General features: G+C 39.4%; 1 protein-coding gene across 4 annotated transcripts; it reads right to left on the reverse strand.

The window, feature by feature from the left end:
• Window positions 1-1,256: 1,256 nt before the first annotated feature.
• slc9a3r1a (SLC9A3 regulator 1a) lies at window positions 1,257-25,057 on the reverse strand. Of its 4 annotated transcripts, none has more exons than XM_042398084.1 (7): window positions 23,980-25,056; window positions 8,810-8,980; window positions 6,262-6,415; window positions 6,035-6,081; window positions 3,331-3,438; window positions 2,248-2,401; window positions 1,257-2,202 (listed from the first exon to the last, which is right to left on the reverse strand). In XM_042398084.1, the coding sequence occupies exons 1-6, from the start codon at window positions 24,460-24,462 to the stop codon at window positions 2,252-2,254; spliced, it is 1,113 nt and encodes a 370-aa protein (XP_042254018.1). In that variant the 5' UTR covers window positions 24,463-25,056; the 3' UTR covers window positions 1,257-2,202; window positions 2,248-2,251. The 4 variants fall into 4 exon arrangements, with proteins under 4 accessions (XP_042254018.1, XP_042254017.1, XP_042254019.1 ...); XM_042398083.1 differs by having other exon boundaries at window positions 1,257-2,214; XM_042398085.1 differs by having other exon boundaries at window positions 1,257-2,401; window positions 6,038-6,081; window positions 23,980-25,057.
• Window positions 25,058-26,540: the final 1,483 nt, after the last annotated feature.

The following is a 26,540-nucleotide window of genomic DNA, read 5'->3' on the forward strand; positions in this document are numbered from 1 at the left end:
CCCCCAAACTTATGCTGGGAAGAGCTTTGGGTGCACTGTAACAAAATAAGGGATGTTTATAAGATTTTGAGATGTGAAGCATTTTGACATCAAAACCTTAAGTTGTAGCACTATTGGTTCCTCTGTTCTGTTTTGATGAATGCCTTTTACTTTGAATAATATTTCCACTGAATTCTGTATCCTCTGGAAATCATTAAAAGGAGAATTTTTACGAGTAAATGTGATATTTGTCTTAAGGTTTGTTCAGACAGAAGGTAAATTTACAAAGATTGCTTACAGGGTCAATGGAAGGACTGAAGTGGATGCAAAGTCACCCTGAGTGGAGCAGTTTAATACAAAGACATTTCCACACAAGCTGTAAACTTTCTGTTAACTTTAAACAAACATGTTGAATCATTTTTGTCATCGTTAAACTTAATAAATGTCCAATAGTTTTTAACATTAAACTTTATAAACGTGCAATACTTTTTGTTAATGTTAAACTTTATGTCCAATACCTTTCAATGTTAAACCTAATAAATCTTCAGTACTTTTTGTTAACTTATTGGACATTTGTAATGTTTTATGTTTTGTTTACATTAAGCTTTATAAATGTCCAATCCTTTTTAATGTTAAACTTTGTAAATGTCCAATACTTCTTTATATTAAGATTATATTTTTTGGCATTTTTGGATAGAGGATAGTGAAATGGCAAACAGGAAACAAGGGCAGAGAGATGGTAGGACATGAAGGTCACTGGGTGGAATCGAACCAGGGGTTGTGGTTATGTGGCACAGTAAACATTCGGCTACCAGGGCGCTCCGTCCAAGACTTTTTTAACCTTCAACTTTAACAAAACTTACTGGACGTTCATAATGTTAAACTTTATAAATGTCTAATACTTTTTGTTAATGCTAAACTTTAGAAATATTTAATATTTTTAACATTAAACTTTATAAATGTCCTTTACTCTTTTACATTAAAATGTATAAATGTCCAATACTTTTTAACGTTAAACTTGTGAACATGGTGGAGGATTTCGCAGCTAAAGAGCCAGATATTCTTCTCTGTGAAAGCTGGATGTGTAAATGAGGAACTGTTTGCTAACATGTTTGCCATATCAACTTTACACTATTATGTTTACAGCTTGTTCTGCTGCCCTCCAGTGGCCAAAAGTCGGTAATGTCAGATTTAACACAGGATGTCTGTTACTGATAGTTTCCAATGGCATGAATAAACATTTACACTGAACTTGGTGTATCACAAAACAGACAAAATTCCATTTGATCCAAATGTTATATTTGTCAATACTTATCATTACATTCTACAGCTCAGAGCTAACACCAGTACATCTGCACACTTCACATTCCCACATAGTAAAAGTTGAAGTGTAACCGCTTCAACCAACTGGTGCAGCTTTAAATTCCAGCAATTTCAACAGAAGTGACACAACTGAAGAGATTCACCTTCCTGGTGTCAGTCGAAATAAAATTTCCTCTTAAATCATTTATTCAGGTATGTACAAATCTAACAATAGCAACATGAAAAAAGTCATATGTAATTTCTGTGAATCATTTATGACAGAAACCCTGCAGGGACAGATGATTGGATAAACATATTCATTGTTCTAAAAACTATACCGTCCCTTCAACCATCTTAAGACTTAAACACAACATAACATAACTGATGGTGTTAAAAATGTCGTCCTAGCTGTGGGCTGAATTCACTCAGTGATTTTGTTGGGTTTTTTTTTCAGAGGAAAACAGATTGTCATGAAAAGTTGGCAGTGAGGGCTCAGGGGAATTATTCAACATAGTTAATTCACATACAGACTAGACTAGATTTAAACGTTTTCTCAAAATCTGCCAGTAATTTATTTTTTCCCTACGCCCCATTATTCCTTACATGGTCCTTTTTTATATGAGAAACTGTACATCACTATTCTTCTTCTCTTTTGAACACTTCTCTTCATATATTAACATTCATTCCTGTGTGTGGGATTGATAAAAGTGGCAAAAACCCCTAAATTAAAACAAAATCATCAAATAACACTGTTTAATGAGGGAGTTTAAAATGTTCTAAATGAGCTCAACACTGTCTTTCATCACAGCATGACAACGTAAGAACCGAATCCAAACAGCAGACACATGGAGAGGGCAGTGCAGTCCAGTCTGGAGGAGGGAGGTTGAGTTGATGATGATGATGATGATGATGATGATGATGATGATGATGATGATGATGATGATGATGATGATGATGATGATGATGTTGTTTATAAGTTGCTGAACAGTTCGTTCCTCTTGCTCCAGTCCATGGACGGGGCTTTCTTGGCGGCTCGTTTCTGACGGGCTTTCTCTCTGGCCTGAGCCAGTGACATGCTCAGACCCAGGCTGTCGGCCCCTGGCTCCGGGGCCTTCTCAACCTGGACACAGATTCACATACAGTATGTTTATTATTCTGGCTCTGATACTGAATTCCATACATTTCAATGACATGTTAAAGTGCACCCATGATTATATTTTTATTTGATTTACTGAATATATTGACAGTATATATCAAACTGTATTAATCTGTCCAAAAAAAACAACAAACTTATTGCGATTATTTTCAGGTTTTTTCTCACTCAGTCCCATCATCCACAGTTTCCACATGTGCCTTGAAGATCAGCATTTGATTCATTTCCCATTAAGTATCTACTGTATATCCAACATTTTTGACACTGTGTCCTTTAAAGAAAAATCAAAGCCGACTACCAAACTACAGCAGAGTATTAGAGCCGCTGTTGCAGGGGAATGAAAAATTGGAGTTTACCAGTATAAAGTAATGTTTTAAAAAAATAATATATATTTCAAGAGAAATAAGTGGTAATATTTCTTGAATAAAGTTAATATATTTGAGGATAGAATCGAGTATTTGCGACGTTTCTTGAAATCAGGCCTTTTGTGCAAATATTTCCATTTTATTCTCAAAATCTCTAACTAAAACTCAATCACAGGAACTAGAGATGGTGAAACATACAGTATCCCAGATAAAACCTGGGATGTTTGGAATACTTGAAGTACCTCTTGTGCTAGATTAAGCTAAATGTTTCAAGTCCTTTTCCACTATCCTGATTTAGACAGGACATGTGACAGGTGTCATAGTGCTCCAGTAGATTTGACCCACATGTTTTGGACATGACCTCACCTCTTTATCAGACAAACATCTTTTGATCTTTATCTAGAGTTAAGGATGTAATGTTGAGTCTTGAGCCTGTAACTGTTCAGTATTCAGTGTGACTTGATAAAATCATTTAGCAAAATAAAAATAGACAGTGTTTCCATGATGTGGACATGTGACAGCTCACAGTACCTGTGCAGGTGGGCAGCAGCTGGTTGCTGCAGGCAGGGAGGCGTCGGAGGAGGCACTGGAAGCTGACGAGCTCACAGACACTTTGGGCTTCCTCTCTGCTGCCTCTGCCTGTCCGACATGAAACAAACACACTGTTCATACTGAATGAAGGTTCAGTTCACATAGATCACAGGACAGTGAACAGTTTTCACAGGAACTATTTCTTTGGTAGAAATGAGTTCCATTTAAAAACTGTCTGCAGTGTGTTGTGTGGATCATTCAGAGTAACAGAGATTGTTTCTGGAAAGAGATGTTGCTGTTGAGGTTGCTGTTGTTAATACTGTGCAACGTTAGCTTTTAGATTCACATGTTTCATTGCTTTTAGCACCATAAACACAATTTTATTCACCTCTAAAGTGTTCTTAGAGAAAGACAGAACTCTTCAAACCTGACTAGATGGATAGAGGTAAGTGAGAAAATCTCTGTTGTTTTTTGTAATTTAAGTGAACTGACCCTTTACCAGGCTGTAAGGTTCACTATGTTGTGTTGTCCAGCAGGGGGCAGGAGACGCCTCCCTTCAGTAATAACACACACGTTGCCTTTAATCATTTTCTCATCACTGACTTAGTAAAGCTGCAGCTCAGCGTCAACACTGACCTGAGAGCAGGATGGAAAAGTGGTGAAATAGACGAAAAAAAAAAAACAAACCAATCACACATCCCTGTTTATTCCCACGTTGTTTAGCTGTGCTGTCTGACCTGATCTGCATCACCCCGAGTGATTCATTTCATGTATGAATGAAACTGGCATCCAATTCATAAGCAGCTGCTGTTCTAAAAATAAACTGTGGGACTGTAAGTGGCTTTGGACAAATGCTACAATATGCTGCATAACAAGATTCCTGTGGTGACGTTGTCTACCGGAGCTGCAGACAACACTGAGACACTTTCAACTGTCTGTTTTCACTGATGCAAATGAAAAACTCCTCAGATATTTATTTAAATGGTGTTGAGCTGAGCTGCTGGGTTTTTTTTGTATTCTAGCTGGTTTGACAGAGCTCTGCTTTTAGGAAGTGACCTTATTATGACTGAAAAACAACCAGCTACATGTCACATGACACTAAACTGACAGTAGATGAACTTTTTCAGGAAGAAGTTGCTTCAATCAGGCTTGTTTCTCTGCTTTCTAAATGATCCACCTGCTTATATGGTCAACTGATAAGACAGAATGAGCACGCACACACACACACACACACACACACACACACACACACATACATACTTAAGGTCAGAGGTCGTCATGTGTTATGTAACTGCTGGTGAATAAGTGATTGTTCTTGCTGCTGGAGTTCAATCTCCCTGCATGTGCAAGTATGTGAACAGCGCTCGTTAGTCATCTCATTAGCATAATCCCCAACTCGCCTTGAGAGTTAAAGCCACTTCAATCCCATGATCCTCCAGGACACACAGAGAGAGAGAGAGAGAGAGAGAGAGAGAGAGAGAGAGACACACACACTGGTGCACTCCTGTTGCCATGGTGAAGGGTCAGCCACAATGTCACTAGAGGGGCCAATCCACTTCTCCCATGTTGTCAGTGGGGTGTGTGTATGTATATATGTGTGTGTGTGTGTGTGTGTGTGCGGGCGGAGGAGGGGGGAGTGTTTACTTTTGATAAACTGGCTCTGCTGTGTCTGCAGTACGTCACACCGACACACGGGAGCTCACACTGACTGCTCATTAAAGGGACAATCTACTGATTTTACACGTCTGCATCATGTGGAGTACTGAGCTTATAAAAAACTGTTATATGATGTAAAGTCTGAGATTATAACCCTGATGATGTCATAGTGATGTCATCAGGGTTATCATCATGGGTTAGCGGACTACAAATAGAAACAAACATAGTCTGCTTTTCAAACTGACGATGTGGAGTATCAAAGACAAAAAGACACTATCCAGTTGCATTATGGGAAATGTAGGATCCAGTGTACATATGTTGTACATACATACAATATGACAAAAAGAGTAATGATAATATGATGATTATTAATATTGTTATTAGATGAAGACTTTTCATAGTTTATGGTAGAGCTGATTTAATATTATAACATGGCCACTGAAAATTCTGGATTCTGATTGGCTGGACGGTGCGGATCAACTTTTAGTAACTGGACACTTGTGACGATGCAGTTGTGTGTTTGGTATGAAACTGTAGGTGTAGGCGCAGCTACAGAGTTCAGGGAGAGAGCTGGTGAAACAGCAGCTACACAGGAAGTGACATCAGGACTTTGTCTCTTTTTGTCACACATGGGAAAAGTCTGGGCAACCACGCTAGTCAATAAATATGGAAAATACATTTCCATTGAATGGTTTCTGATAGTTGTTTTCCAGCGTTTCCACTGAAAATGAACAACTAGTGAACAAGTCTCTTCTTTCCCTGCATGTACCGACTGATATGGTTAGAAAAATACAAGACTTTGAAAAGAAGAACTCTGGTTGAAATCCTGAATATTGTTTTTTTTCTCATGACGATCTCAAGTATCAGTGTAACAAGAAACACATGAAGACATGAAGACGGCCTGCAGGCATCACACAACACTGTCCAGAGCTCCTAATCTGCTACCAGGAATGTCCAGAGAGGATCAGCAGGGCTTTTCCATGCCACTAGCTGTGTGTGTGTGTGTGTGTGTGTGTGTGTGTGTGTGTGTGTGTGTAGTGGTCCTCACCTCCTCCTCCTCTGATGCTCTGTCAGATGCAGGCTCAGGAAGAGGCCCTACACAGGAGAAAGAAGACAGTCACTTACATATATTATACAGTCTCTGTGTGTGTGTGTGTGTGTGTGTGTGTGTGTGTGTGTGTGTGTGTGTGTGTGGGTGCATTCACTTCCTCAACAGAACAAAAAACAAAGCAGATTTCTATGAGGAGTTGGTATGTGTAAGCATGTGTGTGTTACCGGTGACGTGGTCCTCAGTGGGCACGACGTGACATTTCTTGAAGAATTCCTCAGTTTCAGCGTCGACCACCAGCAGTCTGGTCTCGTCTCCGCCGGACTTGATGGCCGCCACAACCTCTGAGTGCTGCAGGCCGATCACTGACATACCGTTCACCTGAGGAGAGGAGAGGAGAGGAGAGGAGGAAGAAGGGGGAGAGGATTTATTCATATATATATATATATATACGTACACGTTAACACAAGCTATTGACTTGTTATTTAGTAGAGATGGAGTGTTACAGTGTGTAAAGGTGATTCTAGTCTAGTCTGTTATCCCTGATATCATGAACCTCATCACAAGTTTATCTGTCAAATTTCACTTCACCACTGACTTCCATCCCATCAGCCTCCAGATAGTCTAACCTTTACCTCCAGCTGCTGTCAGGAATCTGAGCAGAGACAGTTGAGAGTGAGTAATGTGTCCACCACACTGTCAGTATCTGACAGGAAAAATAACAACTCTCAACCTGGAATTTGTTATTGATTATGCCTGATGCTGCAGTCCAGCAGGAGCAGCACTGCATGAAAAATGAAAGCAGTGTGCTGTCAAGCTCTGTATGATGTTCTTATAGGGACTGAGAAGATGTTCTGGATACTTCACATACTTCTATTCAATGTCTATTTTGTGGCTCACTTTTAATGTGATGTCTACAGCTAAACACTGTAGGAGGAGTATTAATAACATGCCCACATCCAGCACAGCAGTGTGGACCGGCACATACGAGAGATTCCTTTACCGCCCTGATGTTATCAGTCGATACCGTTAGTTTACTGCTGCTTTACTGCTGTGAAACAACAGACCTGAGCGTTTGTCCTCATCCTTCTCATGGAATAGTCCTCACAGCTGACACCAAATAAATAATTCAAATAAACCATCGAGCGATTCTAGTTCAAGTCTCAGCTCAATTTGGACAAATCTGTCTTTGACAGATCTCTAAGAGAACAAGTCGTTGTGAGGAAACTAGCAACTCTAGTTTGACGTGATGATTGATTGATGCCTGAGAGGAAGTCTGACACTGTCAGCCCTCCTACTGCCATCACCTCAATTACAAACTGGTGATCATTTTGTGATGATTGTGAGTTTTTTGTCAGTGTGTCCAAAGGTTTTCAACACGGAACAAGTATCAGTATATGAATGTACAGAGGAGAGTGTCCAGCAATATAAGATTCTGAGCATAAGTGATGTTAATGGATTGAATCAGTCCTATCATTATTGCTTGTTCCTTGTCTTACTGCGAGGATGTAAAGAGGAAGTAAAACATGGATTCAGTGAGTTAGCTGTGGGCTACAACCTGTTTTTTTTAGCCTATGTTTGTTTCCATTTTGTCAAATTAGCTCCGTTAAATGTTGAAAGTATTGAAAGTATTTATATTTGCTTTGATCAGTTCTTGTTTGCAGTGTATTTATGGATGTACAGACAACTATCACTGGATTCATTTGATACTGAAGAAAACTTAAAAACACAATCATTCTCAAGCAAGTTCTGCAGTTATAGCATCTTTTTTCTATCATTTCTCACCAGATTTATGGATGTTTATACATATCAGAGATGATTGAATCAGACTAAAGCTACATTATCCAAAAATTAATAATTCCATTTCACATAATCACCTGATCCTTCATCCTTCGTTTACATAAAAAATGACAGAGGTTTGCTTTCACTGGTGGAGATGAAAGTAATGAATGGACTGCAACATGATGCCTCTGTGACAACAGAGGAGTAATGGTACCAGTAACAGTATTATTACAGGGCGTGGTATACGAGAACATACTCCCAGAGGTGAAACTAATCAAGCATCCAGGGAGATAAGACACTGAGGAATTCCTGTGGGAGGAAGATTTGATGTGGGAATACCGTCTGGAATCTCTGTCTCACCAGCTCCCACACACTAGCTGGGAACGCCGGACAGGTGGTACGAAACATTCTGATAGATTCTTCTCAAGTGACCCTTTTACGAAAAACTCCCCGTGACCTCCAGTGAATTCAACAAATTCCCAACATTCCTCTTTCTAAAATCCGCCTCTTCGAACGTCCACACTGTCCGGTCAAAGTGTCTCTCTGTGTGCAAATACTTCATTTACATCATTCCTCTACCCCTCCTTCTGTCCTGCATGTGAGAGGCCTTGCAGACTGTTGGAGCAGTCTGTGATTTAGCTCACAGACGTATTAAGTGGATTAACTCTGGACCTGCCACGTTCAACACAGCTACACACACACACAGTGAGGGAGGAAATGCTGATTTCTGCTTCAAACACACACTGAAAAACAACCTCCACACCACACACACACACATATACAGAGGAGCATATAGACGTACACACATATTACAGCTACACACACTCTTCATTGCCTAATACGTCTTGGGATTTTAGTTTCCTCGTTTGCCTACTGATGTAATAGGATTACAGCTGGTACACATACAAACAAAATAAAAACACACACACACACACACACACACAGAACTGAGCAAAACTCTCATATGGCTGGATGAGTGTGTGTATGGTGTACCTGGACTATCTTGTCCTGTGGTTTGAGTCCTGATCTCTGTGCTGGAGAGTCTTCGTCCACAGCTCGGATGAACTGACCCGGTTTGGACTTCTCACTGTGCAGGTTGAAGCCGTAGCCGCTGGACCCCTTCTTCAGGTGGCAGAGACGAGGCCGCAGCCCGCCTAGCTCCTCCTGCACACACACACACACAGGACAAAATCATTCATTTAAATGAATTTACACGACTGTATTTCCTGGAAATATTCAACCCTCCCAGGGCACCTGAAATATGTACGGAAGCCCATAACCACCAAAAGATAGACAAAAAAATAAAAATAAAACATGAGATATTAGAAAAGTAAATATACAAATACCAATGGTATGTCAAAATATGGGAATTATAGTAAGTCAATATAATGCATTTGCATTTGAACTTACTTAATACAACTTACTTACAGGCTCATAATTATGAAAAGTAACATTTTTAAAATTATTTCACAGTTTTAAATAAAGTCTTTTTTTAAATCTCTGCATACCTGAATATGTGACAGGTGTGTCGGAAGAACGTGCAACTTGAAAAAAAACTCCTGCACACTATCTCACTTAATTCGGTTCAATTCAGTTTTATTTATATCACGCCAAATCATAACACAATTTATCTCAGGCACTTTTCATACAGAGCAGGTCTAGACTGTACTCTTTAAAGCTTACTGCTGGAATATTTATTAAATCACAATGTTTCGGTCTGTATCTTCATATGGGCAGCATCACAACACTTCCATATATATACATAGGAGCTGCCTCAATCATCCAATCAGAGGACTACACAAATGAGTTTGACTGATGAGTATCTTGAACTAACCCCAAGCATACGCGTCACCATCCGGGTTAGTCAGAAAAAAGCATAGGAAAGATTAGAAAAATACAAAATGACACAACGATAACAATGCCAATCCCAAAACTCTTCAAAGGTCAAGATTAGGATTATTTATCATTTTTACTATCATTAAAAAAGTCAAAAATTTGGGCTTTAAGTTTCAACTATGCATCTAAAAAGGTGTCTCATTAATTTTGACTAATCATGAGAATTTTTTGTTTTTATCATTCCTAACATCTCATCTTTTTTTTTTTTTTTTGGCAGAAATGGGATTCCGTACATACCCACCAAGTTCTCTGGCCTTGTTTTAGTTGTTGCAGCAGTGTTTCTTGTTGATGCAACATTAACTGGCTACAGCATCACATTTGCAGCTATTTTACAGAAATCTAGCTGCACTCTCTGACTTGCTGACTGTTGACAGCTGTTAATATAAAAGCTGATAGCTGTTGTTGTAAATCCCAGATGCTCACGGAAGGTGCATCACAAAACAGCAAACAGCAACGGCAGGGAGAGAGATCAATAACCAGGCTACCATTCTTCATATTATAGAAGATTAAGATGTGACACCTCCTACTAGAGTCTACAGTAGTGCTCTGCTTTCACGGCGCTGCACAGAACCACCATTGTCTCTGTATTAATCAGCCGTTTCACTTCAAGATGAAAACGTTGTGAATTAGCAATTCTCCCATGAAATCAAGCATTTTATTTCTGAGTGTGTTTTACGTCTGAGCCTCCACATCAGTACAATCACATCTTCTAAATGACAGGGCATGTACGTCATACAAGTTCCCTGTTTATGTACTGTATGCATTATGCTTATCTGGACAAATGACACCAGTTCAAACTCTGCTTAACACTTGCATAAAGTCATAAACAGGAAGGAAAGTCCTGTCTATGTGGACCTTAAACACATATTCACATATAATTAGACAGATCAGCATACTACTGCACACTTCCTTTCCTCACTGAAAACAGTAGTGGCTCTTCTGTACGCTCTGCTGCAGAGGCTAATCCTGCAGTGGCCTGTCTAATCCTGTGTGTGGGTGAAGGACTTGTACATTAATTTAACCATTTAACATTGTAACATTGAGTTATTATGGGATGGGTGGCTATAAAAAAAAACAGAGGGTTAGCTCAGTAACTCAGTTTGTTATATAGTGAGTTGTGCCTACAGTTGTGCTGGTTAAATAAACACTAAACAGTAATGTGCAACCAGTCATGTCTTTAAGTAGCTTTTTTTCCCCAAACAGTGAGTATCGGACCATGACATGATACTTTTTCCTAACAGCGTTGTTGCCAATTGTCCTTCAAACACACACAATCAAGATAATCAGTCTCTTTCACAATCATGTCCTTGATTTTTACTGCGGTTCCACCTGGAGCTGAATTACCCAACATGTTTGAACTTTCAGCATCCTTTATTATTTCTTTACTAGTCCAAGTTGATTTTGTCTGTGCATACATGTACGGAAGCCCAACTTCCACAATATTAGAACAGGCCTCCATACATGTTAGGAAAAGTTAGGAATGCTCAAAATTTGAGATAGTTTGTAAAAAATACAAAATACAGTATATAATACTAAGTCAACATTTTGATGTTTTCAGTCAAAATTAGGCAAAATTAAAAATCTGAGTTTTAAGTCAAAAAATTAGAGATTAAATTTACTGTATTTCACAAATTGTTAATAATATAGAAAGTTGAATACTTAATATAATAAGTATAATGGTTCAAAAACTCTCATAATAAGGCATTTGACTTTACAATTTACAATTTTGATATATACATATATATTGTACAAATAAGAAAACACAGCCTGCACATGCTTTTATAGCCAACATGTGCGTAAAAGAGTGACAGTAGCCAACACCAAGGCGCTGATAAAAAATGTCCCCCACCCACCTGCTGAATTTCCATCACCTGATAAAAGGAATTTATCTATTCAACATCTTCCGCTATCAGCGGCTATCTGTCAATGATTCCCTGCCAAGTGACCATTCAAGATCAGCCGCTGCAACCTCAGCACTAACTCAAGACAGATGCACCCTCTCACTTACTTCAGCCACTGTCAAAGTGGATTATGCATTAATCTCATGGTTTATATGAAAGCAGAGTGGTTGATGATTGCTGAAACATCCTGCATGAGTCAGAGTGATCTAGGGACAACTAGAGGTGAGGTGATAGTCAGGCTGAACCTTTGGATGGAATTTCACGTTTATGACAAAATCCACATAACCGGGGGCTGTTAATGAAGATGATAAGGATGATATAACAGGTGAGGTGTAAAGTACACCAGTGAAATGCCGTACCTTACAAGGATCTCCCGTGGTGTGTATCAGAAGTTATATAGCTCCTACTGGGCAAGAGGATTTATTTATCTTACAAAGCAGGGCTGCAGCCAGGCCTGGCAGGCACACTCACTTGTGTCTCACTGAGATGTATGAAATGGATGAGATGAGTACAGTTCAAATATTATTAGAGTTTAGTTTAGCGGTTGTTAGGGGTGGGGCGCTTTTGACCGACAGAAGCCCCACAACAATGTTATGTCAGCCAAACAATATGACAACATGTAAAAAAAAAAAAAAAAACCTAGTTACAAAATGTACTTTAATAATCAGGAATACACTGCCATAGCAGAACCAGCACTTATGGCAATGAAACACTTCCAAAGTGCAGCTGTCGGCTGAAAAGTAGGTAACTGTGAAAAAAAGAAGAAAGAAAGGAAAGAAACTGTGTTTGAGTCTTAAGACTTGGCTCATGCTGGGGCTGAAGAGAGATCCAAACACATCAGCACACACAGTCTACTGAGTAATATGAGACACAGTATCATCAGAATATTATCAGAGAGCTGTGATGCAGTTCATATTATCTTAATGTAGTTCTTAATGTAGGCCTAGTTCAGATGTGAAACATATACTTAACCCTCAGCCTGATTAATGTTGTTGATGACGTGACATGGAGAAGCTGATAAAAGTTGAATAAAGTTGAATAAAAATATTGTCAACTTATCCGTCTATAAAAAGATCACAGCCCTGAAACTTTTTCACCTTGATGCCAATGAACCCAAAACCCAGAGCTAGCAGCTAAACGCTAACATCAGCATGCTAACCTGCTCACAATGACAAAGCTAACACGCAGATGTAAATGAAATTTTAAGGGCTCACAGAGGTGAGTGGGCTTGATCGTCTGGGCAAAATGGATATCTATACAAACATTCACGGCAATCCATCCAATATCTGTTGAGATATTTTGGTCTGGAGCTAGCCTCTGATAGAGCGCCATTGCCATTGATACAGCCATACTGCTAGCATGTTAAAGAAATATGCAGCAAATATAACGTGCGTCAACTTCCTGCGGACGGTGTGCTGGAGCATCCTCTGCTCCTCCACTTCTTGAGGCTGTGCTGTTGGGAGCTAATAATGTACTTTGCCAAAAAAAACAACATCTGTCTGAAAATGACAATGACAGTCATAACCAACAGAGACGAATCTCAACAAGATGGACTTAACGTTAGCTGTTGATGTTACACCGCTGCGCAATATTTTGTTGATTTCATCCTCCTCAGCCTCTGCTTTTCTCCTCAACTGACCAACATCCCCCAGAGAGTCCATGTCTCTGGTCTGTAACTAACATGTGCTGGTAGTGAGATCTCACTCTCTCCAAAGGATCAAGCCTGCCTGCCTGAAGGGCCGGGGGCCAGGATGTTTCTTTTGGTCAGATCCAAAACTGCTCTTAAACAAATCTCGAGAGTGATCATTTCTGTCTGGATAGTGTGCAATCTTCATTAAGTTGCAGTCCAGAGTGATCAGCATGTTTCCTGGAAGACCTGGAATGAATCGTGACTAATCTCTGGGATGTATCACTAATACAGACTCCTTTAATAAACAGGCCTGCAGGTGTCTCTCTGGCTGACTGCTGTCTTCACTCTGTTTTGTTTCCAGTTGGCTCAATATGAAAAAGTCTGCAGTGCTGTTTGCTGAAACTGAGAACTAGGTAAACACTCCCACTTCTCTACCACTCCACAAACTCTGCAACAGAAACAAGAACAAACAGAACAGACACATGTAGAGTAACAACCAGGGAGAATCTTCTTTTGAAAAGTGGCTTCCACAGAATTCGTCTTTATCACATCAGTCATGTTTTTTCCTTTGCTGCATTAAAAAAAGACACATGAATACTCTTTGAATTTCAAAGTTTTCTTTTTCCGGTGAATGTCACAGGAAACCACAGTATCAGCAGAGCTAAGAGCAGCGAAACAGTGCAGTGGCAGCAAATGCTGTATGATAATGACACCTCCGGGTAAAGTCCAGCAGCCTCTTAAACGTGCTGGCGCTGATACAATGGTGCTCAGAGCAACAGACACCTAAAACATCAGAGAAGATGCGTTTTCACACCTCTTACTAAAATATCTCTATGGTACATGTGACTTGTGACTGGCCAACAATGATGATATGAAACCCTAGTGATCCCTGCAGGGTAAGTTTTAGTAGCTCAGAAATCTGTTACACATACCAGTTCTTAGTGGTATGCAACTGTTGCCTCTTAAAACAGGCAGGCTGTAGTGAAGTTGTACTTTAGACACTCACAGTGTTGTCATTTACAGTCTTATTTTACACAAATCCCATAAAAAGCCCAAAACCAACACTTAACTAATCCTACTAACGAGTATTATGTGTATCCAAATTAGAAGCACGTCATCACTCTGTTGCACTGGGTGACATGTTCCTTCATGACTGTGAACACACATACTGTAGTTTATTTTGACTCAATCCCACACACACACACCATCCTACTGCCAGAAATACTCACTAGAGCACCAAATGTGGATTCATCCACCATAAAAAATAGTCTCCAACAAATAGACTTTTTCAGCCCGTTTGAGTAATATTTATTGAAAACGATGCTGCCCAGCTGTTTAAGGACTAAGTAGAAGTCATTAGGTATTGAGAGGAGGACTAACACATTGTTGCTTGTGGTCTTTTCCTGTTTCCTTTTGTTGACAACAAGAAAAATATAGAATTCACCAGACTGCCTGTGTCCCTGTGTCAATTATTCATTTATATTGTTTTACAAGCTAAATATGTATCCACAAAAAATCTGTTTTGTTAAGTTACATCACAATCCCATCCAATTTATCCAATAAAAACTGCTATGGGGAGATTAGCTAACCACTCCCGTCATTTAAAACCACACTTAATCGTGAGGTCATGGGTCACTAGCAGATTAATATTAGTAGGAGGTGTGTGTTTGGATTTCAGTTGCCAAAAACTTAGACCTGAGGTCTACTTTATTCATTCACACTTACCCTCTTCCTCACAATCTAATAACACAAGTAAAGGAGCTGTGTGTGGAGGCCAACAGTCCTCTACAGCTCTGTATCTCTACAGCTGCGTATCGCACTGTATTTGCAAAGCCATGCTTACTTTTGAGCAATTCAATCTTTAAATCCCTCTTACAACTAAACCCTGCCTGCACATTCTGTTTTACTCTAAATTACATCCATTACTGAAGCTAAAGCCGTTTCACTGACTTTAAACTTTGCCTCAAACCAACAAGTTATGCTCGCTCTGCTAGTTGTACAGGGCTAATATCTAGCTACAGTAGCATAGCTACCACAAAGATGTTAGTGTGAAAGTGCCAGCTGCCTATGAGGACCTTCCAGTGAGCAATAGTCAGCAGTGGTATATTCCAAAAAGAAACAGTCACATAGCAATAGCCAATTTTCAATTGTTCCATAAGTCTTCTGCCGCAGGGAGGTTAGAGGTAAACTATAAAGTAGCACCTGCTGCCTGATGATTCACCAAGACACACCCAGAAAACCCTATTTCTACTGCCAAGATCTGGCTGCAGGCTCAGTGGACGACACTTTGTATCAACACAGAGAACATCATCTGGTTTACCATCAGTCACAAACAGCAACAATTTGGATTCAGGATTATCCTGGTGTCAGTGTGATGGTACAAGCAGCAGCGGGCAGCCATGGTAAACATTCCCTAAGCTTGCTAAATATCAAAGGTTAATGGTTTTACAGCTCGCTGTAGTTAAACATCAGATCCTCTGCTTCAACCTGGTATCTCATAATGAGGGCTGGCTTGTTGAGGAGCACCTTGAACTGAGGGTGAAACAATACATGGTATGTGATACCTTTACGACTTTCTCTGGGCACAATTCCACAGAGAGAACAGGCTATACCCCAAACATGTTGTCATTTTTTAAAAAGTATTGTAAGATTGTCCCATGTCTAAAAAAATGTGTCTTTAGAGCCACTTGAACACTTGGTCTGAATGCTGCATGTGTTGTGACACCCTTGAATCTTACAGCCCCACTCACACTAACCAAATTCAACTCAAGGAGTCCAGAGATTGCTACAGTCTGCAGTACACTTTCACAGCAAGAGTTGTGCAACTGACTTTAACACTTCCTCACTAAAAAGTACATACCATTAGAGCTGGACATCAAACCTCAATACTTTTTTTGGTACTGACCGAGTACTGAAGGCTGGCACTGAATGACCTAATAAAAAAATAAATAAATAAATAAAGATTTTGTAGAAAAACATTTTTATATTTCTCAAAATAGGGTTTTGCTCCTGACATTCAGTTACCAAGTCAGTACTAGTTTAAAAACTAATGCAGAGAAAAAAAGCAACCCAACCCATCTTCATCCGCAAGTGGAACTGCATGTGCACACCAAAGACCTTTTTTAAACCCCATATGACTGACATTCCACCCTTAGTTCACATGATGTCGACTGAGCCAGCTCCGTTCCCTGGTGAAGACCATGAGATTGCTGCTGAAAGCTCAGAAAAAGTTCGTAAATTAACCTTGAGTTAGGATTATTTTCTCATACAAATTATAATACAGTCTGGCAGCACTGCCCATTTAACTAAAAATATCTGTTGAATGACTGAGCACTATCATATATCACTGGTTGTGGAAACGTAATTACTTTCAGGATCGAAATTGCAACCATTGTGTAACCAGCAGTTGAAAAGGCAGGCAGCTAACCAGCCTCGTTCTGTAGCTCATTCTCTGTGGTAAAATGCCCAAACAAAGGAGCACAACATTATGCTTAATCATCTTCTCAGAATCTCTAAACATTTCCTCTTTGTAGACTACTAACTTACATAAATCATACTTACACTGAGTAAAACAGTCAGTTGTATTTTGACATGTTATATATAATCTGTTCAACAACATATTGACTGACTGTGTGCTTGTTTGATGAACGTGGTAACATTTAGCTTTGTGTTTATTGCCTGAGGATGATATCAGCTTACATAATCAAAATGAACTCTGCCACTACATGTAGCAGTATGGTTATCATTAACTGGCTGACTCAAAAACAAACACTGTAGTTTCAGCACTATAGCAACTAGCTGCAAGGACAGGAAGTGGTTTCCTCACAGGTTCCTCCTCAACAACTGCGAACAGAGGAGCCTGCTGTGTATGTGTTTGTGTGTGTGTGTGTTCCATGTATTTCTCATGTTGTGGGGACTCGCTTTCTTTATGGGGTCAAAAAGCAAGTCCCCTTAACGTAAATCATTAATTTTAGGGTGAAGACTTGGTTTAAAGTTAAGGTGAATTTAGGCTTGTGTTGAGGTGAGGATAAGTCTCCAGGAAATGAATGTAAGTCAGTGTGTATGTGTGCATGTGTGTGTGTGTGTGTAGTTTCAGAGGTGGCCCCTCATCACAAAATCTACAGCTGAAAATAGTTTAAAATTCACACATCACTCTTATTCCCCTAACTCCCCTCCTCCTCATGCTCCAATTATATGTTGTCTTGTCACTTAGCTAAGGCTCTTACCACAGATGTATTATGATGAGTGCAGCAAGGAGGTGGTATGAACAGAATAAGAGCAAGCTTAAACCTGACAAAGTTTTTTTATAGATGAAAACATGGGAGAATGGATAGTGTCAAGTTAAGCTCTTTGGAGTATAACAAAGAAAAACCCACCCAGCTTTCTACAAGGCACCCACAAAGATGCTGTACCAAAAACAAGACATAAGAGTCTGTGGCCATGCTAGCTAAATATTAATGTTTCATAGTAGGTTTAGTATTTACAATGTTTACTATGTTTGCCATCTTGGTTTAGTGTGTTGGTGTAGCAAAGCAAAGCAAATGCTTCTTGCTAAAGTCAAGCTAACATTAAATTTTAGCTAGCAGATATTTTGCTAAAATAACATCAGGAGCAATTAAACCCTGTTATTTCACTGAAATGTCACTGAAAGTTAATGACATTATGACATTACCATTAACGTTAGCTTGCTATTAGCAAGTGGCTGCAATGACTTTCCTTCACAGGGGTGTCTTGGTTCACTCTTAGAGACAGAGTAAACAGCTCTGAGATTCAAAAGGAGCTCATTATAAACCATGTTTCTTCATATTTTAAGTAGTCATGGTGATTGTTGTAGCGCTAATGTTCGCTAATGCCCCTTGCAAGTGTTTGGCTGACATTACATTTCAGTAAGTGGTCATTTCACTAAAATAACATCAGGAAAACTTATTTAATTGAAATCTTTGCTGACATTACCATTAGCTTGCAATTCACACCTTCTCAGGGTGGCTGGGCTCACCCCTTGCTATATTCACTCACTGAATATAGAATAAAGCTTACTGTTTACAGTGAATCTGTACTGTAGTGTTGTAGACATCAAAGACATCAAAATGCTACAGAGGCATTAAAGACACTTGTAAATTACCAAAGCGTTGCACAGATAAGAAAGCGGTTGCACCACAAAGATAAGTTACAACATAACTCTAAGTAACAACTAAATAGTTGCACACATGCCCCTAGGCTAGATGTGAATCATAAAATGTCATAGAACTCACTAATGGTAAAACAGCAGTTTTTAAGCCACACAGCATTTTTTTTTCATTAATTGCTGCCATTTTACAATGCAGTAATCCAGTAGAGACCTAATTTATTTATATATTTCAATATTGATCCAGCTTACTATGATGTGGTACAATGACAAAGTGCCAGCTTTCACATAGCTGGTGCAACCCAGCGCAGTTCATCGGTTGCTTGTTAGCATGCTAACTTCAGTAGGTATCTCTGCAACACAATACATGAAGGTCTTTGAAATAACGTCAAAACTGTTAGCTCTTCACATTCTGTTGATAATTTTAGTTATTTTAGAATGCTTTAAACTAAAATTCAGGCCAATTCTTACACATTGAACCTTTTCAACATCTTTGTCTGTTTGGTCATGCTGAATGCCCAATTTAGCAACTGCTGACTGATTAGAGAGAAAGCAGGCTGATCCCCTAGCCTAAGGACAAAGCCCTATATGTTACATGGTATTATCCATTCATAGTTTGAAGGGGGAGAGACTTCAAAGACACTTTCCTAATTACTTGCACTAGATGCAATTATAATCCTTGTCATGCCAACGACCATGATTAAATCTTGATGGATCAGCAGGCTTTTATTGGACAGCTTAACTTCATGGTCCGGTCTTGAACTAAAGGCAACAAAATGATCATTGGAGTGATGGGTCAAGGTCTCCTGTCAACTCAGTGTTGGAAGAGTGTCCTTGATTAACCTCATGTGGAAAATGCTACATATTCTTTATTACTGTTAATGTGGTTAAACTCTGAGTGAAGGCACTGTAAAGCCTGGTCTACTGACAGGCTATAATGTATCTGTGTGCATGTTTATTTAGACTATGTCACTGAGAAAACAGTGAGGCAGAGGATCTCAGTCAGATGACGCCAGCAGTACTTTTATGGAGTTTGTTTTGGATGGCAGCCCATATAAAGAGTCATATAATGGAGAGTAGCTGCCACAGGCAATGCTATCAACATTTGGTATTAGTCAGAAAACTTTTCTAAATTTTCTCTAATAACTTTAAGAAACATGGCTGCTAAAAGCTAAATCTTAAACATGAGCATATAATTCATGTATAAATCGTGTTTATTTTGACCAAGCATTTGTCAGCAGTATCCAAGCACATCCTCCAGCCTTTAAGCACATCCATGGTAATGATGACAATTATACAATCACTGCTGAAGGGTCTGAGCAGTGGCAACAGACAAGAAAATAGGGCAACTCTGAGATCCTTTGATTTCAATTTAGCCAGTAGAAAATGTTAATTTAACAGGTGCAATTCCAGTAATAACATGTAAATTGCTTAATGTGAACCTCAAGCAGACCTCAAGGCTGCTTAGATCACAGCAAATTCACCATTGGCTTATTTGGCAACAGGCTCCAAATATAACTTCTTTTTCCCTCAAATGTGTTTCCAAAGTCATACAGATTCATACTAACATACTTATTATGTTTTTCATACTTAAAACTGACCAGAGCACAGATTGTCTCTGCAAGAAAAGACAAAAACATGGCAGTGCAGTCACTTTACAGAGGTTGTCAGTGTTGGTCAAAAACCTCACTATATTAAACCTTGCCTCAACACTTGATCATTTGTTTGACATTTTCACATCCACAAGTACAGAACAAATTGCTGTTTAATCCTGTGGCCAGCCCCCTCTAGCCCACACCAACACCCACATATTCTCACTTCACTCTAGCTCTATTGACAGTGTGTGTTAAGTGAGGATGTAGGTATTTCAGGGTCAGCGTGGCCTCCTTGTTGAGGCGTGAGAGTCCTCTCTCCTTTCCTTCCTGGCCCAGAACCCCTTTCTCCCCATGCAAACATCGTGGACAAAGCCTCTTTCTGCTGCTGGGAATCTCTATGGTGACCAATAGATGGCCCTCAGTGTAGTGGAGGACTGAGTCGCTGGAGGCCAGGATGTTACCATAATATGATTACACGCTCACTCAGTTCATGCTTTTATCACTCAATGGAAAGCAATATCTGCTGGATTAGATATCCAAGTCTTTGTTGAGACCATCACCATGAGGATTGTAGTTAATTTAGTGTGAAAAAAGTTCAGTGTCCATTTAAATACTCTCACACTTTGGTGATTTTGTCCTGGACCACAATACCAAGTCTAACCAAAGAGAATCACGTGAAAGGAACCATTGTTTGAAGTGTAACCATGATTGTGCTTAGCAGGGCTGGTTTCACGTCATCATGGGTCAGCCCACTCAAGTGTATCCCACTGGGAGGCTGGTATCACACCATCAGATAAGCTCTGCCAAGTCTCCCATCAGGGAGGAATGTAGCAGGAGGTTTGCAGCATCCCAGCCAGCCAGCATGGGCTTTTCACTTACTGAAGGTCAGAATATTAGTGAAGGGGCATGAGCCACCTACATGGAAAGAGACAGAGCCCTAGACATCCCATTTATAATCTTGTTATAAAGGTATGCAGAACATGAGCTACCCACATATAGGAGATCCATAAAAGGTACAGGTTCACCAGTATCATAAATAGTGCTGAAACAATTAGTCCATTAGTCAATTACTAGATACATTTTTTTCTTCATGTTAGCCATGAATCCACCATCTCCCTGTTATATGGCATGTGTCTGAACCATTAGGTTACCATGACACCCCTAATCAACTGTTTTGGTGATGGAATAATTTAAGTTATTGAACACAAACCAAGAGCACAGATTAGTGAAGAGTCTTGTGGATGTGACTGTTAAATTCACCATGAGATAGCCAGAACCAGCTAGCCACCTGGTAGTATTAGCCACCATGTAGTGAAACTATTCATGTCACAGTTGTAACAACTCGTGGTTCACGATTTACACATTTTACACATTATGCAAAAACAAATTAGAATTAATTTGATATATCGGCCAGCCCTATTTTTACACAAAAACACAAAAAGTTCCAGCTTCTCAAATGTGAGGACACTAAAAGGTGGCTCAGCAAAGTTTATCTACATGTTCTCACAAATTAAATGGTGCTGGAAGCTTGATGATGTAGTGTCTACACATAGGACTATTAAGCAAATTACTGTAGCTAGTGTGCTAACATGCTCACCACCCAGAAACACACTAGTGTTAATAAGTCAGTTACAATAGCACTACAAGCTAGCTAACTAGAGCTTGCTAACCAGAAAATACAGTAAGTTTACAGTTTATTCTAAGGCTGCAATTAATAATTATTTTCATCATCGATTAATCTGATAATTAGCCTCTCAATTAATTGATTAGTTATTTGGTTTATGAAATGGAAGAAAATGTTGAAAAATGTTGATCACTGTGATGACATCCTCAAATGTCCTGTTTTGTCCTGAAAGTCCACAATCCAAAAGCTATTTTGTTTACTTTCATAGAAGACTAAATGAACCAGAAAATATTCAGATCAGAGAATTTAACGATTAATCAATTATCAAAGTAGTTGGCAATTCATTTTCTGTTGATCAACTAATCAATAAATCACCTAATTGTTGCAGCTCTAGTTTATTTATTATTCTCCTATCTTATAACTGTCAGCAAACTTTCCTACATACTCCAGCAGAGTAGGGTTATATAAAAGTGGATGGTGCAACAAACAGCTGATTGGCTATGATAACTTTCTCTGTTTTGGACTCCTTAGCTCTTCATTCCCTCAAGGTCAGCATTATCCAGTCATTACTTTTGGCCGACACTGCAAAATCAGGTGACAAAGTTCACCAAACTTGAATTTGATGTCAAGTATTCACTTTGCCCTGCAAGTCAACCTCTGACTACAGTTCCATTAAAATTAATTGATTGTGCTCTGAAATGTCAGTGTTAACGCTGTTGTGACTGTATCTTTAGGCTGAAATTATGACCCTGCCAACACCTAAACACTTCCGTGGTGTTATGGGTAACAATAGGTCTCAGAAGAGCCAAGCACACTCCTCCTAGATCTCAACAACACATCACATGCTGACTAGTTGTCTCGAGATGGGTTTGAAATGGAAAAGACAGAAATATGTTCATGTTGTACAAGCTAACCTTTAATGATAAATCAATCAATGTAAAAAACTAGATTTATCAGTAACAAAAATAATAAGTTCCAGGCCTAATGCTAACCTATAGATATTTAGGTATAAGGATTCACAATGCCAATCCATAAAAGACTCAATCACAACCAGGTCCTTCATATTGTTTTGCAACTGACCCTTGACTCCTTCCTTTGGAGGGGGCCAAGTCTAAAAATAACCAAGTATCCCATTCTTTTTGTAAATCCTAAATAAAAGCCATTTCCCATTCTGAGAGCTCCACACAGCTAAACATCTCCACAATGAGGCTATTTTGCACTGTTACACAACATTTAAATCAGAGACCAGACTTTGCACAGGCTAAAACAGTTACATAGCCTACAAAATCTTAGCCTTGTTTATGACCCTTCCAAAGAATAACCTTATAAAATCCTTACATAAATCGACAACAAAAGCCTGGTTTTTCAAAGAGGCAGGATTATGGTGAACCACGGAAAGAAACATGTATCAAAGAATTTCTAATTTGAGTGTGGTTGAAGGTCTCAAAGAGTCCCAGACAGGACATCAAATCATTGGCATAGTTGCTAATCTAAAACGCTTTAGTGAGTCATATCAACAAAACTCATTCAGAAAATCAGAATTTGTGATGCATCTTCATCCAACTATGAAGTCTAGAGGTGTTTGCAATGAAAGCACTATTTTTATCCCATTATGTCATTTCTTATCTCTCAAAATCCTATCTGATAATGGCGTAAAAAGAAATGTTCTGTCTCACTGACATGCATCGAAGTGGCAAAGATTCTGGTCCGACAAGCCAAACCTGACGGGGAATTCAAGACGGGAAGTAGAGAGACAGACAAACATTTGAATGACAAAGACTCTGTTCAACAGGAATAAGTACAGGCCTGGCACATTTCACTGTGCTGTGTCACCTCTCTGTCTTAGCTTATAGCCTCTCACCAGTAGCTGGAAGTGGCTACTTAAATAGGGGATCAATTTCCTCGAACCTTTGCAGCTCACAGGCAGGACAGGCCTCAGATCAGATTGGAGAACATAAGCCAGACGTACTGCTGTTTTGGTTGATGAATCTAAATAGTCTGACTCCAACACCGTGGCAATATGAAATGACAGGTATTTTTACTGTTAAGTAAACCCATTACCCCCAAAATAGACATTCCTCTCTGTTTTCTTACCTCTCAACTGAATATGACTACATCAGGATATAAACTGATATCCTGATACAAAATTGAATAATTCATAATAAAGGATTTTATCCCACACCTAGTCACAGGGAATGAGGTTAACAGCTGACCTTTTGACCTGACAGCTCTCCAGGTCTAGCTGACAAGGGATTTATCAAGGCCTAAAAGCACTGAGTAAAATGAAGATGACACCAATTTGGTCTTCATGGACATGCACAGTTTAGCAGAAGTCATTTTAAAAAGTGTGTGAGGTTATAATACAGATGCAGATACAGAGGCTTTACTGTACCTTGGTGCTGGAGCTGACACTCAGCCTCTCCGACCTCTCCGACCTCTCCGAGGAAGCATCCCCGTTCTCGGACTGGGATGCAGGGGTGCCCTCCCTCGGGGTGCCATTGCTCTGTGCATCTACGCGGTCTGAGTCGCTGTCACCGCCGGGCAGGGGAATCCCCTCCGTGACGAATTCTTTCCGGCACTGCAGGTTATGTTTTGTCAGCAGCTCGGCCGTTTCGGCATCCACCACGATAAGCTCCAGAGCCCCGACGGTGGCCCGTATCCTGGCGACCACTTGCTGATGGCTCTCGCCCTCCACGCTCTCCCCGTTCACGAACACCAGGCGGTCGCCAGCGAGCAGCCCGGCGACGGAGGCGGGAGTGTCGGACTCCACCAGCCTGATAAACTGCCCGGTCTTGCCCTTCTCTCCGTGCAGGTGGAACCCGTAGCCACTGGATCCTTTCTCCAGCACACACAATCTGGGTCGGAGGTTTGACATGTTGTTACTCTTCTTTCAACCGACGATAAGCTTTATCCCCACTATCCAAACCACTCTAAATCTTTCAAACACGTAGTCACAGCCACCATACACAAGCTGACACCTGTTGCGCACTCTTGAAGTTTTGCGAGAACTTCCACTTCCGCTGAACTAACACTCAACTTTCCGCTGCTAATGTTACGTTTTCACTGTTACCGCCCGATTCTCAGATCCTCCTCTGCACCCTGGTATGTTGCAATCTTCTTTTTCACCTCCAGTCCGACACCGTCCCGATAAACAGAGGGACCCGTGTCAAGCTCACGCAGCAGGATTAACGCGTGTAGTAGGAGTTTCAAAATATATCACCACATTTGCCAGACTGCGTCACAACTGCTACAGATTTACGCTAGTGACTCGTGTGTGTGTATTCCTGTGCACGGTTTATGTCTATACAAAGTTTTTCAGTTCCTATCAGAGAATTTAATTATTTAACTCGTACTATTCCAATTTAAAGCCATTAAGTTATAGTGTGAATAATATAACACAGACTTTACTGGTGTTGGATGGAGTTGAATTAACAGATATAAAGTGTAACATTAAGCATATTCGCCAAACTTTTCAGAGAAAATATAAAACCTTCCCAAGTTTTTTCTGGAGGTCTCAGATTTACAACATAAACTGGAGAAGGGTTTAAGTGCTGTATTCCAAACAAGGCTAAGAAGTACATTTCAAAATGTTACATAAAATATATCCTGCTAACTGTCTTATTGCTAAGTTTACAGATACTGATATTTCTTGTACCTTTTGTAAACATAATATAGAAACCTTTTCAACCTTTTCACCTTTTTTTTTTTGATTGTGAAATATCCCACAGATCTAGAGTCTCGCTTTTTTTGAAGCTGCTAACTCTGTCTACTCTTTTAAAGATGGTATGTGTTACTATGGTAATCCAGATGATGGCTCTCTTAAATATCCCTGAATCATCTGACTGAATATGTTTATATTTTGTGAATATGTTACTCCTGTTTTATTTTATGTAGCTGTCTTTTAATATTTTCATTTTATGTCCTTCATATGTATTTATATTATTTAAATCTGATTCTATGTGCTGCTACTGTTTACCTGAATGTTTGTATATTATCCTTTTATTAATAAAGAAAAAGTGAGTGTATACCACAGAGGGCATGAACTGTTTTCATTTTACAGTTTAAAGTTAGCAACACATAATGGATTTAAAAATGTTCTAATCTTATTTTGACTCAGTGTCATTAAATTTGACCAGTCTTAGTTCAAGGAAAGTTAAAAGATACATAACTTAATGTCCAATCAGAATTCATTCCTGTTGGATTGGAGAACATTCTAGAATTCAGCCTCTAGAACATCATGTAGACAAACTCTGGAACATACAGCTGTTATAATTTTCAGTGTTATAAGTGTTCAGTTTGATCAGAGGATCGGTGTCACAGTTTGGGAGGAAATATGGGCCTGTTTAGAGGTGAGTTGGCTCTTTTATTTGTGTTACATGCTGCTGGTGTTACTAGATGTTATTTGTTGTACTGGACAGTGGGCAGTGAAACAAGGGAAGAGAGATGGGTATGACATGCTGTATTCAGATGGCCTGAAGACTGTTAAACTCATGATGCTCAGTCATGACTTAGCATCACAATGTGCAGGCCTTCATTAAAAAATGAAGACAACCTTGAAACCTCTGAGGGCTATCAAGGTTTTCTTTGGAAGATCATTAAGCAATCTAACCAAAACACTGAAGTACAATTCGGTCAAAGAAAGGTCACAAGTTCACTTTACTTCTAAACATAGAAGAACATGTGTATGTCATTGTAGTATCACTATTTACTAGATAGGTTACTGCACCATGAAAGCAATTAGCAACAACACTGGAGTTAGAACAAGGCTGACAACAACAATGAAGATATATTTATTTGAATCCGCATTTCTAACAGCTACAATGCTTGCGCTTTTATTTTGAAGGCTGCAAAACTGCAAACCAGAAGTCTTGTTCTTGTTTATTGATGAAAGTTTTACAACTATGTAGCTTCACTAAATAATACATGTTGACCCTGACACGTTTTATGATTGTT

The sequence above is a fragment of the Thunnus maccoyii genome, chromosome 20 (genome assembly GCF_910596095.1).
Source record: "Thunnus maccoyii chromosome 20, fThuMac1.1, whole genome shotgun sequence".
Lineage (NCBI taxonomy): Eukaryota > Metazoa > Chordata > Actinopteri > Scombriformes > Scombridae > Thunnus > Thunnus maccoyii.